This window comes from Stegostoma tigrinum, chromosome 3 (genome assembly GCF_030684315.1).
Source record: "Stegostoma tigrinum isolate sSteTig4 chromosome 3, sSteTig4.hap1, whole genome shotgun sequence".
NCBI classification, from domain to species: domain Eukaryota; kingdom Metazoa; phylum Chordata; class Chondrichthyes; order Orectolobiformes; family Stegostomatidae; genus Stegostoma; species Stegostoma tigrinum.
In genome coordinates, this window is record NC_081356.1 from 39,306,408 (window position 1) to 39,323,454 (window position 17,047).

Sequence of the window (17,047 nt, forward strand, 5' to 3'; positions counted from 1 at the left end):
AACGACTCCATTTTCAGTCTAATTGTTGACCTCAGTTGGGGTGCTTCTTAATGGAATACATAAATACTCATCGTATGTTTAATTAGAAATTCTGTAGCTCAATTTAGCCCCAAGTCTGTATAACCACACTGCCTCCTTTTGATAAACTGCACAGGTGAGTTTTGATTAATGATCACTTGGAGATAGACAGAAAGGTGGTAGTCTATAAGAAAAAGTTGGATACATATAGTCAGCATTGCCTACAAACACTCCATGCTTCTGGATGGATTGCTAAGCAAATGCAAATACATGTCAGGAAACAGGCACCATGTTCATGGAGATGGTCATGTTCATGGAGATGGTCATGTTCATACAGTAACTGCACTGGACAGGCTATAACATGGGAATGTGGGAGACTTGCTCCAAAGCATGCTGTCTACTTGCAGCCCACAATGCTGAAAAGGATTGCACTGCAACTAACTGAAGTATTTCAAAGAAATGTTGAAGGACCACTTAAAGAAAATTGGCTTTGACCCCAGCAGCTAGGAAGAGATTTATACTGAATTGACCCTGGTTTACCAAGGTGAACCTGGCTTTAAGTCAAATTGGATGGTGAGCAAGAGAAAGCTGTCAAGAAGAGCGCAACATTTCATCAACAATGGACAGATGGTGAATGTGGATTTAGGGTTTTTGTTTAAAATGCTATTTCCAACTTGGCTCTCTCTATCGCTCTGTTGACATCATTACTACGGATCACTATAACCAAGTGTCGACTTTTCCTAACCCTTGAACAAATTTTGCAAACCCATGACCACGCCATCTAGAAGGAAAAGGGCAGCAGACGTATGGGAGCATTACTACCATCTGCAAGTTCCCCTCCAAGTCATTTGCCACCCTGATGTCGAAATATATTGCCATTCCATCATGATCGCTGAGCCACAATCCTGGAATTCCATCTGTAAGGGCATTGTGGGTCAATCTACAGCATGTGGACTACAGAATTTCAGGGAGGCAGATCACCAACACCTTCTTGGCAAGTAGGGATGGGCAATAAATGCTGGCCCAGCTTGTGATTTCTGTGTGCCCTGAATGAATAACAGATGGGTTTTTGAAGTGGTATGTGGAGGAACCAACTCAGGATCAGGCCATTTTGTAGTGTTTCTGTAAAAGACACTTTGGGAAATGGGGACAGTGAGTGGACAGAGTGCAACAAGTCATTCATCCATTGCCATCTTGGTGCCAGGAGCTGCCCATAGGTGCTGACTTCCTTGGTCATCTCTGTCAAAGCTGCCCTCATCAGTCAGGATGGCCTCTTGTTGCCATCTATAGGGAAAAGACTTTCTCTTCTCCCTCAAACACCCTTCATGGGAACGTCAATGCAGGTGTCGCTATGTGTGATGCCACTTGTTATACTAGCCTCCTACCTCCCCAGAGATGGGTGTCAGTAATGAGTGGAGATTAGATTGAGTAATGCTCTAGGGTTACAGAGTAAAATGCTGTTCAAGTCCCATTTAAGTATAATACATGGATGTTGGAGCCCAGAAGGTTCTAGTAGGTAACAGAATTTCCTCCCCATACAATTTGGTATATTACACACAATCATAGCGTCACATAGCGTGGAAGCACACCCTTCAGTCCAACCAGTCCATACTAAACATAATCCTAAACTAAATAATCCCACCTGTCTGCTCTTGGTCCAACAAACCCTACCTATTCATGTACTTATCTAAGTGTCTTTTAAGTGGTGTAACTTGACCGCATCCACCACTTCCCCAAGAAGTTCATTTCCATATAAGAATATGTAAAGAGTTGAGAAGAATGTAATTACATTGGAGAACTCAACCTGCTCCCAAGATAGTTTGCCACTTGCTTTTCCACCTGCCCCCATATGTAAGTCAAAAAAACTCAAATTCTGCCTGATTTGTTGCCACCTACACCACGAGTCTGATTTCTACAGTGACTTGTGATGTAGTATGTTTATCAAATATCTTCTGGAAATCTAAGTCCAATACTTCCACCAGTTTCCTTTTTTTTATCCACTGCACACACTACCTCTAGAAGTAAATCCAGTAAATTGGTTAATGTGACTTGCCTTTCGCAAAACTATGTTGACTATTTGTGATGACCTTGAGCCTTTCTAAATGCTTTGTGATAACTTCTTTAGAAGTGGCTAATACTTTCCCTATAATAGGTGGTGATTTCACTGGCTGTAGTTTCTTGCTTTCTGCCTCCATCCTTTTTTTTTTGAAGCAAGGAGTAACATTCTCTATTTTCCAATTTGTTTGCATTGTGTGGTGGCCACTATAGATGGACAGTTCCACTTCATGTGAAATCAATGCCTGTCAATTCATCGCAGCTACCACTGTTATACTTGCACTAAAGTCATACTGACTCTAACTCATCTGCCAAGGTTCACTCTTTAAACATAAAAGGAGCTGTAATGTTCAGTTCATACACGATCAGCACAGTCACCTTTCATTATAATTAGGAGAACGTACAATAGCTTTTCACTAAAGGCCTGCATGGGAACCAGGATGCAATTGAAATTCCTTTCATATTTGGCCCCACTTGCCTGTCTTGGTCAGGTTTGTTGATATCACCCAGTGTATGTACTTCCACAAACAGGCTTTTCGATTTGGTCAGGCTTCACCCTTTATATTAAGCAATATCAACAGCATGTAATCTTGCATTTGATGGAGACTTCTTATGGGCTGATTGACATTGAAAGGCTTCATCTCCATACTGTAAGAATTTTCCCCAAGAAGTGACTTTGTTGTGAAGGATTCAAGTGATGGAGATGTTTGTATTCACCAGAGGGTCAAGGAAGAAGTCTACGTTACCAGGATTACATTTTGTATGTATATAGCTGGGTTTGTGAACATATTTGCTGTTTTAGGCTAAAACAAAATTGTGCCTCTGAAGGTAATTCCAGTGGCAGGATTGTCAATGAACATTTACGACATGCTAATGAATACAAAACAGTCTCTGCTTGAACATTTCTGCTAAGTTTAACCCACTATCAGTCGCCTGATTATTATTGCCTCCTGCCCACGTAGGTTCCCACCCACCCTTCTAAAAGCTGTGGGTGAGTCCAGAAAATTCCACCCATTGGCACAGTTGGAAGACTGACTAATTTGCAAGAAACCCAGTATTTGCATCAATGGGCCATTTCGTGATTGGCATATAAGGTAACAAATGATATGAGGCAGGAGTCAGTTCTAGAGCCTCAACATTTTACAGTTTATATAAATGACTTGGTTGAAGGGACTAAAAGCTTGGTTCTGAACTTGCCGCTGACTTAAAGCTAGATAGGAAAGTGAAGAAGAGGAAATGAAACTACGTATAATAGGTTAAGTGAGTGAGCAAAGGGGATCGGGAGGGGGGCAGATTTGAAATTCATGCTACTTTTTATTTAAGCAAAAGTTCAAATGTTCCAGATGTTTCAAATGTTTGAAGTCAATTAGCCTATTAAACGAGTAACTGATCTTCAAAATACTGTATAAAGTGCTTTGCACTGGGAACTGTTGTCAAGCAGAATCCTAGAGCTGGAGGTGCCTAGTTCCTTAAAAGTGGTGCCACAGGTAGAAAACATAGTGAAGAAAGCATTTGGCAGTCACCTTCATCGGTCGGACCATTGAGTACCGGAGTTTGGACATCATGTTACAGCAGTACAAGAGATTGGTAAGACCAGATTTGGAGTACTGTGTATAATTCTGGTTGCCCTGCTACAGAAAGGATTTTGTTCCTTTGGAAAGGATACTAAAAGGGACGTTACCAAAACTGGAAAGATCGAATGATAAGGAGAGGCTCGGAAGGCGGAGACACTTTCCCTGAAGTGAAAGACGCTGATGAGTGACCATATTAGAGACTTTAAACAAAATGAGGGTCATAGATAGGTTGAAAAGCCAAGGCCTTTTCCCTGGGTTAGCGGAGTCCAAAACTAGAGGACACTGGTTTAATGTGAGAAAGGAACAATTTAAAAGGGACCTGAAAAGCAGTGTTTTCAGGCAGGGCAGTGTGTAGATAGAACCAGCTTGTCAGAAGAAATGGTAGAGGCGTGTGCATTACAACACTCAAAAAAAATTTGGATATGTGCGTTAATAGGAAAGGTTTAGAGGGATATGGGCCAAACGCAGACAAATGGAACTAGTTCAGTTTAGGAAACCTAGTTGAAGTGGCTGGATTAAATCGAAGGATCTGTCACTGTGCTGTATGAATCTGACTCTACATCAACATGAAAGGATCAAAAATTTCAGGGGAAGTGTGGTTTTCCACTGTTCCATTGTGTTGTGGGGTGTAGTGACTGGTGACGGGTTCCGACTCATAGCTCTGGTTCCCGGTGTTTCCTGAAGCAGATCAAGACCTTGTAATTGCTTGAAAAGCTGCAGCTTTCTTCATGGGCAAGTCAATGTGGCTGAGGTAGTGGAGGGTTGCCAGCATCCACTTCAAATGTCACTGCTGACATGGTTGGCAGCGATATTTTGAGGAATGATAATGATAATGATAATGATGAGCCTCAGCCTGGATTTTCATCAATGAGGCAGGTAACAGCAGTTGCACAATTCCCTCTCTCTGCGTACCCGCCTAAGGAAAAACAGATTCAGGAAGCATGGGATCTTGGTTGCCTAGGGGGCGGTGCAGATTGCAGATGGGCCAGCCAACCGGTGAAAGAAGATTCAGGCAGCTGCAAGGCTGTCATGCACTGAGGGGAACTATTTAAAAGGCCTGCCTTGGTCCCATTTAAAATATGAAAGGTGAGGCCTTCCAGCCCCCTCAAACTAGAGAGAATAGGTTTGAGGTAAGAAGTGAAGATTTAAAAGGGACCTGAAGGGAAACTTGCACACACCACCCGGTGTGATATGTGGAATGAGCTGCCAGCGGCAGTGATAGAGCTGAGTACAGTTACAACATTTAAAAGACATTTTGGATAGATACGTGAATATGAATGGTTGAGAATGGTTATGGGCCAAACACAGGCAATTGGGACAACCCCAACACCTAATTTTCACCATGGACGTCCAGTCCCTATACACCTGCATTCCGCATGCAGATGGCCTCAAGGCCCTCCACTTCTTCCTGTCCCGCAGGCCCGACCAGTCCCCCTCCACCGACACCCTCATCCGCCTAGCCGAACTTATCCTCACCCTCAACAACTTCTCTTTCGACCACCTGCCAATTGGGACTAGTTCAGTTTAGGAAACCTGGTTGGCCTGGACAAGTTAGACTGAAGGGTCTGTTTCCATGCTGTATGACTCTGTGACTCACACTCCCGACATCATGGTATGCACTCAACTCCAGGCTACATCCCATACCCTGTTCTGAGGAAGGGTCACTGGGCCCAAAACGTTAACTCTGATTTTGTTTTTTTCTTCACACATGCTGCTAGACCTGCTGAGCTTTTATAGCATCCACATTTCTTTCAGTTTTTATCCCACACCCTTGCTCCCCATTGCCCTGTTGCACAATTGACAGTAGAAATCAGAGCCAGAGCTGTCGACTCGGCAGTGCTTTCACTGGTGCTCGTGTTTTACCTAGGTTATGGACTTGTGGATTCTCGGGCAAGTCTCATTATGTGTTTGTCTGTTTACACAAGGTTTTGAGATTTCAAGGGCTTATACTGTCTTCTATTGACTCTTTTATTGCCCTGCAGTTTTTTAACATTATGAAAAGTCCTTCATGATTTTTTTTTATTTGCAAGAGTATAAGAGAAAACATTCCACTAGCCTTCCTAATAGCTTGCTGCTCCTGCATGTTAGCCTTCAGGGACTTATCGACAAGGACATCTAGTTCTCTTCTGTGCAACAACACTTTCTAACCTCTTCCTTTTTCAGAAGTACTGTACAAATCTATTTCTCCGATCAAAATTGGTAACGTCGATGTGGTGAAGGGAAAGGGACCAAAAGTGCTTTGTAAAAGTCCTTCATTAAGGACTTCCCATAGTGTTAAAATTGGAAAGACTTGAAATGGGATTGGAAATCCTTGAACCTATCCGCCATTTGAAAAATATTCCTCCGTCATCCTGATTCGCCTGCCTCTAGTAAATCAGTATTTTGTCCTTCCTAAAAAGAAATTACGACTAGTTGAAATGGCAGGAATGTCCATGCTAAGCTACTATCTTTGATAAAGTAGACTGTATCAAGAGATGTTTTTGGTCTCGGTGATGGCATATTCCAACATTCGTGACAGTTACGGGCATACAATCAAGGAACAAGAGTAGGCCCTTCAAACATGCTCCAATATTCAATAAGATGATGGCTGATCTGATTTTAATCTCAAATCTATATTCCTGCATACCCCCAATCATCTTTCATCCTCTTGTTACTCATTATTCATCTTGGTGTTTATCAATAACAGTTCTATGTTGTGTGAATATTGACACCATCAGCTGATGAATTCTAATCAGCAGCACAATATTTGACCCCCAGCTTAAGGGACTGGATGCAGATAGCTGGCCTGAAATTTCATCTGTATGACTGAGCATTTCCAGCTTGAGAAAAGCAAGGAGGGGAAATTGACTGAACCAGTCCTATTTCTGCATGTCAGCTGATCACGGGGCAACTCCGACAATGACTATGAAAAAATTGTTTTAAAATATCGTAGCCTACACCTGACTGAAGGGAAGATAGAGTATGTTGTGGCACCCTGTAGTGGGAAAGATCTTTGAGAATTAGCTGGAGGTCTGTCAGTTTGTTGAAGGAAGCTCTTTGGCATGTCAGAAACATGCCAGACTTCCAGTACAGGAGTTGTCTTTGGAGTGTTCAAAACTGTCATGTTGCAATATTCTAGGACTTGATGCTGAGGAATGTGGTAGTGCTCGGCAACCGTAGAGGTGCAATGGGGAAAGAACTTTCAGGCATTCTGCTGTGTGGGTGTACAGAATCTCTCAGTCTACATGCCCACCCAACATGGAATAAGGATTGTGAATTTCAAGATTTTTGAAATTGTGCTGAGGTTCCTCCAAAGTGGAACAAACTGCATGGAGAAAAGTTGAATTCTATTGCACTTTCTGTCAAATGAGGTTGAATTATTTTAAGGCCAGTGCTTTTAACAGATTTAATGAACAAAGTTTTTTTGGCGAAAATATCAGCCTTAAATGTGAAGTGTGAGAAATGAGAGTGTGGATTTGCACCTTTTTGTCTGATTGTATTAATGTTTTGAGTTTGCTGCCTGTTACAGAAGCAGACTTCATTGAACGTGGCCAATCGGCAATGCCATTTTCACACATTACTGACTGCAAGTTCAAATATCTGCCACACTACATTTCAAAATCCACCCTGCCTTTTTCTGTCATATATTTTAATTTGCTTTTATTTCTTTTTATGTTTTGCAGTTGTAAGGTGAGGAAAGAAACTTTGCCTGCCATTACATGATGATGGCCTGTATTACAGTAACGGATATGGACACCGGGTCAGCCCCACTTCAAAATGGAGATCTTCATCAAAGCTCACAGGCGCCCAAACAGACTGGAGCGGGACTTCAAGTAAAACTTTATCCCATCCCCGGCAAACAGGATAACAACTCCCTAACGTTTCCACCAGATAAATATGTCGCAGAAGAGATTTGCATTGCAGCTGCCAAAGCCTGTGGTGAGTACACTTGCACATGTATTTGCGAGGTATTTTAACATAGTTGCATTTTTTTTTCATATTGGGAAGGTGGTTGCCTTTAGGACCAAAATGACTTGTGTACTCTGTCTCTGATTAGTCAAAAGCTAGGGAAAATTCTAAACTTCAATTTCTCCTAAAAAAGATGATTCCAAGGAATATCAGTGTTCAACTTATCTGTATTTGCATTGTTGCTACCAAATATTTGCCCAGTTTTAGAAGTTGTCCATTTGTGAACAAAATCCTTTGACCCTCATTTTCATGGAGGTGGGCATCTGGAACTGTGTCTCCAACCCCGTACGTCTGGATTTGTTAAGGAGACCCCACCCACTGTATATTCATTCTGTAATGTTGGGGGTAAGATGGAGGTGAGCTCCATTGTCTTTGGCGATGGGCCAGAGCTGGCAGCCAAGGTGGGAGGATGGAGAGGATGGAAGCGTAGAATCTTTCTGAAGTGTCTTTGAAATGATGTAGCTGACACAACAAGCAAAGGCTTTGGAAAGATCCTTCATGGTTTGAGGGGATAGACTGTTCTGTGCATAACCCCTTAAAGTGTCAATTAACAACAGTTAATCAGTATTTAACTGGTGAAGCTTTTATCCATTTTAAATCTCTTAAATTTGTGTAAATCAATACACAGGCAGTGAAAGCAACTCTTCCAAACAAAAAAACAACAGATTTTATAAGCTGATAGACATAGGTCAAAGGGCACATTCTATCTAAATGCTGCTTGCTGAGGTCTAAGTGCATTAACCTCTCCTGGTGAGAGGTGAGGCATTCAAAACTACAACGTTCGACAACTTAATCAAAAAAATCAGTGTGAAAGATGGACTCGTTGTAAATGTCTCCAAGAATGATTAATATAACTAGCTCAGAAAGCAATAGTAATGCAATGCAGAGAAGAGTACGGGTTTTACTGGATTAATATCTCTATCACTGGCGAGTTTTGAGAAGATTTGTAGCTCAGGTTGAGGTTCTGGATGTGAGTTTGCTCGCTGAGCTGGAAGGTTTGTTTTCAGACGTTTCATCACCATTCTAGGTAACATCATCAGTGAGCCTCCGATGAAGCGCTGGTGTTATGTCCGGCTTTCTATTTATCTGGTTAGGTTTCTTTGGGTTGGTGATGTCATTTCCTGCATTGGTGATGTCATTTACTGTTCTTTTTCTCAGGGGATGGTAGATTGATTTGGAGCCAATGTGTTTGTTGGTGGAGCTCCGATCGGAATGCCATGTTTCTAGAAATTCTCATGCGTGTCTCTGTTTGGCTTGTCCTAGGATGGATGTGTTGTCCCAATCAAAGTGGTGTCCTTCCTTATCTGTATGTAAGGATATGAGTGATAGTGGGTCATGTCGTTTTGCGGCTAGTTGATGTTCATGTATTCTGGTGGCTAGCTTTCTGCCAGTTTGTCCAATGTAGTGTTTGTCACAGTTCTTGCAAGGTATTTTGTAGATGACGCTTGTTTTGTTTGTTGTCTGTATAGGGTCTTTTAAGTTCATTAGCTGCTGTTTTAGTGTGTTGGTGGGTTTGTGGGCTACGCTGATGCCAGAGGTCCGAGTAGCCTGGCAGTCATTTTGGAAATGTCTTTGATGTAGGGGAGAGTGGTTATGGTTTCTGAGCCCGTTTTGTTTGTTTGTTTGGGTTTATTGCTGAGGAATCGGCGGACTGTGTTCAAAGGGTACCCGTTCTTTTTGAATGCGCTGTATAGGTGATTTTCCTCTGCTCTGCGTAGTTCCTCTGTGCTGCAGTGTATGGTGGCTCGTTGGAATAATGTTCTAATGCAGTTTCGTTTGTGGGTGTTGGGATGGTTGCTCCTGTAGTTCAGTATTTGGTCCGTATGTGTTGTTTTCCTGTAGACGCTGGTTTGAAGTTCCCCATTGGCTGTTCGCTCTACTGTGACATCTAGGAATAGCAGTTTGTTGTTGTTTTCCTCCTCTTTTGTGAATGTTATGCCAGTAAAGGGTATTATTGATGGTCTTGAAGGTTTCCTCTAATTTGTTTTGTTTAGTGATGACAAAGGTGTCATCCACATAGCGGACCCAAAGTTTGGGTTGGATGATTGGCAGAGCTGTTTGTTCGAGTCTCTGCATTACTGCCTCTGCTAAGAACCCTGATATCGGAGATCCCATGGGTGTACCGTTGGTTTGTCTGTAGGTTTTGTTATTGAAAGTGAAGTGGGTGGTGAGGCATAGGTCCACTAGCTTGATGATGTTGTCCTTGCTGATGAGGTTGGTGGTGTCTGGTGTATGTGTCTTCGGTTCTTCTAATAGTGTAGTCAGTGTTTCTTTGGCCAGGTTGATGTTGATGGATGTGAACAGGGCTGTTACGTCAAAGGAGACCATTATTTCATCCTCTTCTATCTTGGTGTCTTTGGTGTTCAGGGATTCTTGGGTGGAGCGAACGGAGTGGTGGGAGTCTTCTACTAGGTGTTTCAGTCTTTGGTGTAGTTCCTTGGCTAATCTGTAGGTTGGTGTTCCAGGTAGTGACACTATGGGTCTGAGGGGGGCTCCTGGTTTGTGAATTTTTGGTAGTCCATAGAAGCGTGGCGTGTTGGATCCATCTGGTTTCATTTTTTGGAAGTCTCTCTTGTTTAATTCTCCAGACTTTTGAAGTTTTTTGAATAAGGCTGTGATTCGGTTCTCTAGTTGTGGGGTCGGGTCTATCACCACCTGTTGGTAAGTGTCGGTATCCGCAAGCAGTGCGTTCACTTTCTCAATGTAGTCTGTTCGGTTTAAAATGACTGTCAAGCATCCTTTGTCTGCAGGTTGGATAACAATGTTTTTATCTTTTTTGAGTCCTTTTAGGACTTTCCTTTCTTGTGTATTGAGTGTGTTTTCTTCCTTTTTCCTGCTTAGTGTTGGTGCGACTGTCTGTCTGATGGTTTGCTGGGTTTCTTCTGTATCTATCTCTATCACTTTTTAATGGTCACTATTTCTTTGAAGTGTTTTTCCCTGCCAATGTGTTTGTTAGATAAATAATAAGGTCTGAGGTGAATAAAAGCTCTCACAATGATATTATGAGTGCCTGTGATTTAACAACTCTGAGATTGTAAGACAACTAACATATTTAAATGGACTCACTGATTCTTGTTTGAGGCTCAGAACTGGGTTTTCCCTGTGGTTTACAACTTGTCAATGTGCCTATGAACTACATTTACTAACTGAAAGACCTACCTCTGACAAAATGAGGGGGTTGGCGGTAGACTTTCAACTGCTTAGCTGTTGGCAAGAGTATGTGTGCTGCAATTGTGCTCACATTATCTCACATCAGTCAAAGTTGACAAAAACTGAATTGCGGCACAGGGATTCTGGAACTGGGACCCGACTGTCATTTTTAAAGGCATGCAGAGCAGGTCTGACTCTGAACTGTTAATGTTTGAGTTCAGTGCATTGGACAATGGAGGACTGTGTCGTCATCAGTGATTCATTCAGGAACAGCTATGTGGGATTGTTTGAAGTAGAGGGGTGACAAATAAAACCTCATATTTGCTGTCGTCCTCTTAGCTGTTCTCCATCATAAGAGATGGAGACAGGAGAAATTATCATTGGGAGCAGCCAAATAATAGAAACATTAAAAGGACAAATGAAACTTTATTTTATCTGGTATATAACAAACTGAAATTCTTCACTAAGTTCAATTTACGACCCTTTCTCAGTGCAAAACATCAGTTTAGCAACTAGAAGCCATTCAGAAGTTTTCCAGAATCCGAATGTTTTTCAGGTAATCTCAGTACAGTTTGGCAAGCTTCTAGTAAAGCTGCTTGGAGCCCTTCATGTTTGTAGCCATCATTACAACTTTTATTTTCAATGCATAAACTATAAACTCCCATCCTGTCACAATGGCACGTAATCATAATGGCATCCAATGAACTCCAGAAAAGCCAGTGAGAGGCACAAAAAAGTTGACACTAAAATAGGAAATTTACATATTGAGATGTATTTAAATGGATGAAAATTGGAAAGTTTTGATGCAAAGCCAAGTCATATCATGGATGAGCCAATGCTGTCAGAGGTCAAAAAGAAAAATTGCTGAAATGTTTTTGTTGGCTCTGAATCAATAAATCTATTCAAAAACACTACTGTACTAAGATAGAGCAGCTCAATGGTGCCAAATGTAAATGTTTTTTGAAACGCTCAGAGGATGCCCTTATGCCTAGCCCAGTGTTCATTTTGATTAGCAAAAGATGTCACGTAGTTTTTAACTGAACTGTGTGCATTTCCAGATGAATAGCTTGTGTGTTTTAATGTCATTTGAAAGTTAGGTATATCCATAAAGCAAAATCACCTAATCGTGAAGGTAACATGACTTTTTCTTGACAAAAATTGATTTCTGAACTTAATCTAACACTTAATCAAATTCATGATGCAGAGAAAACCGACTCAAATTGGCAATGTTTATTGAATTCTACTCTGGTTATTGTAGTGAATCTGGTATTAAACAGAGAAAGAGACTTGGGTGTGCAAATTATGCAGGTGCATTGCTTCTGTAAACTAAACTAGCTTGCACTTTGATTTTTTAAATGTACTGTTAAGGATTACAAGTAAACAGAACACTTTTTTTTATTCCTGACTGCCCGAACATTAATTTATTATGTATATTTATATGTGTATTAGCCTGTATTCCATCAGTAAATGTAATCCTCCATTAACAGGCATTTTTGATTAACCAGCCTCTGCATTCTAACACATGCCATAGAATAAAGATTGGGCTGTATTTTGTACCAACTTTTGCAGAAGAAGAAATTTGAAAATTCTGGAGGTAGCAGTGTTTGAGTCCTTGTCTAAGAGTTACAAGTGAGGAGGTTAAAAAGAAATTAATGTGAGGAAAGAGTGAGTGTTGGAAACATGATGGAAGGCCAGCAGGTTGATAGAATTAATGGCTGACAACCTAGAATTTTAAAGGGTGTGATTTCAGTCCTTGTGGATATATAGGTTTTAATCTTCTAAAATTTCCTGCATTCTAGACAGTTTCGGTAGATTGAAAGGCAGCAGCAGTAACCCTGTATGTGAGAAAGGAAAAGGGAAAAATGTAGGAAACTAAAGACCAGTAAATGTGGCATTAGTCGTTGAGAAAATGCTCATTAACTATTAGGGAAATGGCCAGACCACATTTAAAAGTTCATAATATGGTTAGCAGAGTCAACTCGGAAAGCAATCCTGTTTGGTCACAACAGAGTGCTGGAGAAACACAGCAGGTCTAGCAGTATCTATAGAGAGAAAAGCAGAGTTGATGTTTTAAACCCAGTGACTTGTTGTCAGAATATTTGGCAAGCCTCTTAAAAGTTGTTTGACATTAAGATGGGAGGATAAGGAATGTGGTATGCCTGGATTTTTTTTAAAAGGTGTAACAGAAGAAGTGATGATGCAAAATTATGCCTCAGGGTTTGAGGTTTATTCTTAGTCTTTGCTTTCAGGACGTTAAATATGTGATAATGGGAACTGCAGATGCTGGAGAATCCAAGATAATAAAATGTGAGGCTGGATGAACACAGCAGGCCCAAGAGCATCTCAGGAGCACAAAAGCTGACGTTTTGGGCCTAGACCCTTCATCAGATGAAGGGTCTAGGCCCAAAACGTCAGCTTTTGTGCTCCTGAGATGCTGCTGGGCCTGCTGTGTTCATCCAGCCTCACATTTTATTAACTAAGAATACGTGGGTCATTTTACCATTGGAAGCCTCTAACTGGAGGAGTGTTGCAAGGGTCAGCCAAGGTTATGATTGGATGAGGGAGCTTAGTGGAATGTATCCAAATTTGTAATGATATAAAATTTCTTAGTAAAGTAAGCATTGAGGCCATGTATGTCGGCTGCAGCAGCACGTAGTGTTGACATTGGACGTTTTCTTTAAAACATCGTGGGGAAATGTGGAGTTATCTACTTCGATTGGAAAAATAGAACATATTTGGTGACTGAAAAATGTTGATAATGTGTGGGATTTCTGGGTGTTCTTGTACATAAGTTGCAGAAAGTTCAATTATATGACAAGCAGACAGGAAAACAAGGAACAGATTGTTGGATTAAAGAAGCCTCACTGCCTTCATTTAGGCCATGGTGATACTTTAGCTGTAGGGCTTTGTAGAGTTTTGAAAGTCTTGCATAGGAATGAGAGTGGGATGAAAGTTTTGTCAGATTGATTCATGGGGTCAGCATCGTACTGAGAAGAGATATTGTATAGACGAGGCTTTTGCTCACTTGAATATAAGAAAATGAGAGGTGATCTCATCTGGAATATTTTTCATGTCTTTCACTATGAAGACAAATATAAAGTATGGTCAAATCTGTATTATTCAGCCCATACAGGGAATGACTGTTCCAGTTTAAACAAAAATGTTGGTTGATGGAGAGTAACATTAACTGCAATACTTGTGGAATAAACTTTCAACAAATAAGTGAATATAAATGTACTAAGGAAATCAAGATTCAGCAAGTAAAACTCTTTTTGAGAAGTTTGACACAGTAGATGTTGAGATTGAACTGAATGTTGCCATTTGAGTTCCAAACCCAGCTTTGGGCTAATTCCAGGTTCTGAGGCGCCTGGCCATTTTCCACTTCCAGAGCCACCTCTAAGAATTGAGGAAATTCTGTTCAATATTTCTGCTGGCTGGAGAGCCATGCACTGGGGAGCCTTTGTCTTTGAATAAGGCTTTGGCCATTTAAGACCAAGATGATATCTTTTTACCCCAAAAGGTCGTGAACACTTGGAGAATTTTTTTACCACGGGTTATGAATTTTTTCATAAATTTTTTATTGAGAATATTCAAGTTAGTGACTGATCAATAGATTCTTTGACATTGTGTGGATAGGGATGCTACAAGAAGATGTATCTGATTCCTTCTATGAGGGAGAATATTACTGAAAACCAGAGCAGGTTCAAGGGATCAAAAACCTTACTTCTGTTCCAATTACTTATGATTTCTTGATTGTATCCCTTGTTGAGTCTACTGCCCCTCGAAGCCCCTTCTCCTATCTCCCTTCAAAGCATTAGTTTAATGTTGGCATTTTGTTCCCTAGTGATACCACCACTGTCATGGTATTTGCCTGAACCCAACAGTGAGTGTCTGTTGGCTAAGTGGAAGCCTTTGGAGCAGCTGCTTTTAACCTTGGTCCTTACTTCTGCTATGGTTTAAATTATGTAACCAAGCACACATCAGCCTTCCTTGTAATTCCAAAGCCCTGTTCTCTTTGATTCAGTGGCATGCCACCCAACAGTTGCACAGAATACCATTTACAGTAAATTCAAATGGTCACGTGATGCATTATTTTCTGGGAAATGGAATGTTGTGGGTATTTGACAAAAGTAGGCAAGTGTTGCTGCAACTGTACAGGGCCTTAGTGAGACTGTATCTAGCATGCTGCATATAGTTTTGGTCTCTTTGCTTAAAGAATAAAATTGCATTGAAAGCAGTTCACTGAATGTTAACTCATGGTGTTGAAGTGATTTTAGATGTAGATTATTTTTTGAGGAAAAGTTGGGTAAGTTGGGCCAATGCACAGTTTGGAATTAAAGAGCTGGCCTTATAAGACAAGTATGACTTTGAGGGGATTTAATAGGCTGAATACCGAAGGATGGGAGGAAGTCTAGTCTGACCAAGGGACACAGGGCCATCAATTTTAAAACTGAGAAGAAGAAAGGTTTATACATTTTATTAGTTAGGAATTACCTTCCCCAGAGAGCAACGCTGAGTTGGTTTAATTTTTGGTTGCCAAGGGAGTATAGGGTTTAAAACGGAAGTTGCTGGAAAAGCTCAACAGGTCTGGCAACATCTGTGAAGAAATATCATTAACATTTTAGGTCCAGTGACTGAGCAAGGGTCTTTAGACCCGAAACATTAATTCTAATTTTTTTTCACAGATGCTGCCAGACCTGCTGAACTTTTCTAGCAACATCTGTTTTTGCTCCTGATTTACAGCATCTGCTGTTCTTTTGGTTTTTATGGAGTGTAGGGTTAAATCTGACTGGCAAGAAAATTGAGTTGAGGCTGTAATCAGGTGAGCTATGCTCATACTAAATGGCAAATCAGGCTGGAGGGGCTAAATAGCCTACTCCTGCTCCTAGATTAAGATGAAGGTTAATATTTCTGACCTGTTTCTATCTCTCAGCAGAAATTCCATTGCTATAAGACTACCCATATTGTTTATAAGAATTAAGGTGCTGAAAAGGTGAAAGTAATATTTTGATGGAGAGATGCAAATGCCAAAAAGATCGTAATGTCTGCAATTTGTTTTTAGAGAGAATAACTTATAACTGAGGTATAACTGACCAAATTCACTTGATGTAGATAGGTATCATTGCATAAATAAATGTTCATTAGGTGACATTCCAGGAAAACATCATCATGCCTTGTATCCTTGTGCTCAATATAAACAAAAATTCATTTTCCATTTGCACGATGAAATTCATATTTGCATAAAAACTTGTGGGCTAATGTCATGAAGTGCACTTTTTTTTTCAAGCCCTCCTGCAAATAAAAGTTGGTATTTTGACCTGCTGGAATTGCAAAATTTTAAAAGGAAATTTTATATCTAATGCACAGAAATATGAATGTTGCAGTTGCCATGACCTGCAGAACTGTATCCAAAATCACTTTTACTCAAGGACCAGTAACTGACATGACTCTGTTAATAGGGCCAGTAAACATTTGCATTTCTCGTGTATGATCAACAACCAAAGAAAGCCTAACTGATTACCTGATGATATTCAATACTATTACTCTTATTGCTTTTTCTGGCACTAATATGCTGGGAATTATCATTGACCAGCAGGCAGGCTGGTCACCTAAATGTCATGGCTGCTGGAGCAGGTCAGAAGCTTGATATTTGGTTCCAATGGCTCACTTTCTAGAAAGCTAAGTCTCTCTACCATCTATGAAACACAAGTCGGGAGTTTTCTGCTTGCCTGGATATTGCAGTTGTAACAGCTCTCAACAAGCTTTACCATCTAGAACAAAGCAGTTGCTTAATATCACCTACACCTCACTGGCCTATGTATCCCTCCTCCCCTCACACCACTTCTCTCAGTGTGGTTACTGTACGTGCTATAAACAGGATGCACTGCAGCAAGTTGCTAATTGATAACATTTCCCAAACACGCTGCCTTTACCACTCTGAAGAAGTGATCCCATCGTAACTGGACATGAATCAGCTTTCCTTCATTATCACAAGGTCAATACTATACTATGCAGATCTATACTCTTACCAGCTCTGTAGAAACATCTTCACCTCCCAAATTGCATCAGAGTAAGTCAACGACCCATCTTCACAAGGGCATTTGGGAGTGAACAATAAATGACAATTGCCACTGATACCAGTGGACTGAGAATGAATGAGGATAAAATCTGTGTTTGCATAATAACTTTAAATTAGATGCCGTAGGCATTCCTAAAATCTGGCAGGGTAGTTTTCAAATACAAGCAGGTGGGGTTTTCTGATATTCTGGCCAATAATCATCGCTCAGCCAATACCATATATT

At 40.8% G+C, this 17,047-nt stretch overlaps 1 protein-coding gene across 5 annotated transcripts in view; it reads left to right on the forward strand.

Annotated features, from left to right (window-relative positions):
• Window positions 1-17,047, forward strand: part of LOC125450808 (tyrosine-protein kinase JAK2-like) — a 242,818-nt gene that overhangs the window by 99,161 nt on the left and 126,610 nt on the right. For all 5 annotated transcript variants that reach the window (XM_048527020.2, XM_059644500.1, XM_059644501.1 and 2 more), the window contains one exon: window positions 7,310-7,565. In XM_048527020.2, the coding sequence (XP_048382977.1) occupies window positions 7,346-7,565 (220 nt within the window). In that variant the 5' untranslated portion in view covers window positions 7,310-7,345. The remainder of the gene's footprint in view (window positions 1-7,309; window positions 7,566-17,047) is intronic.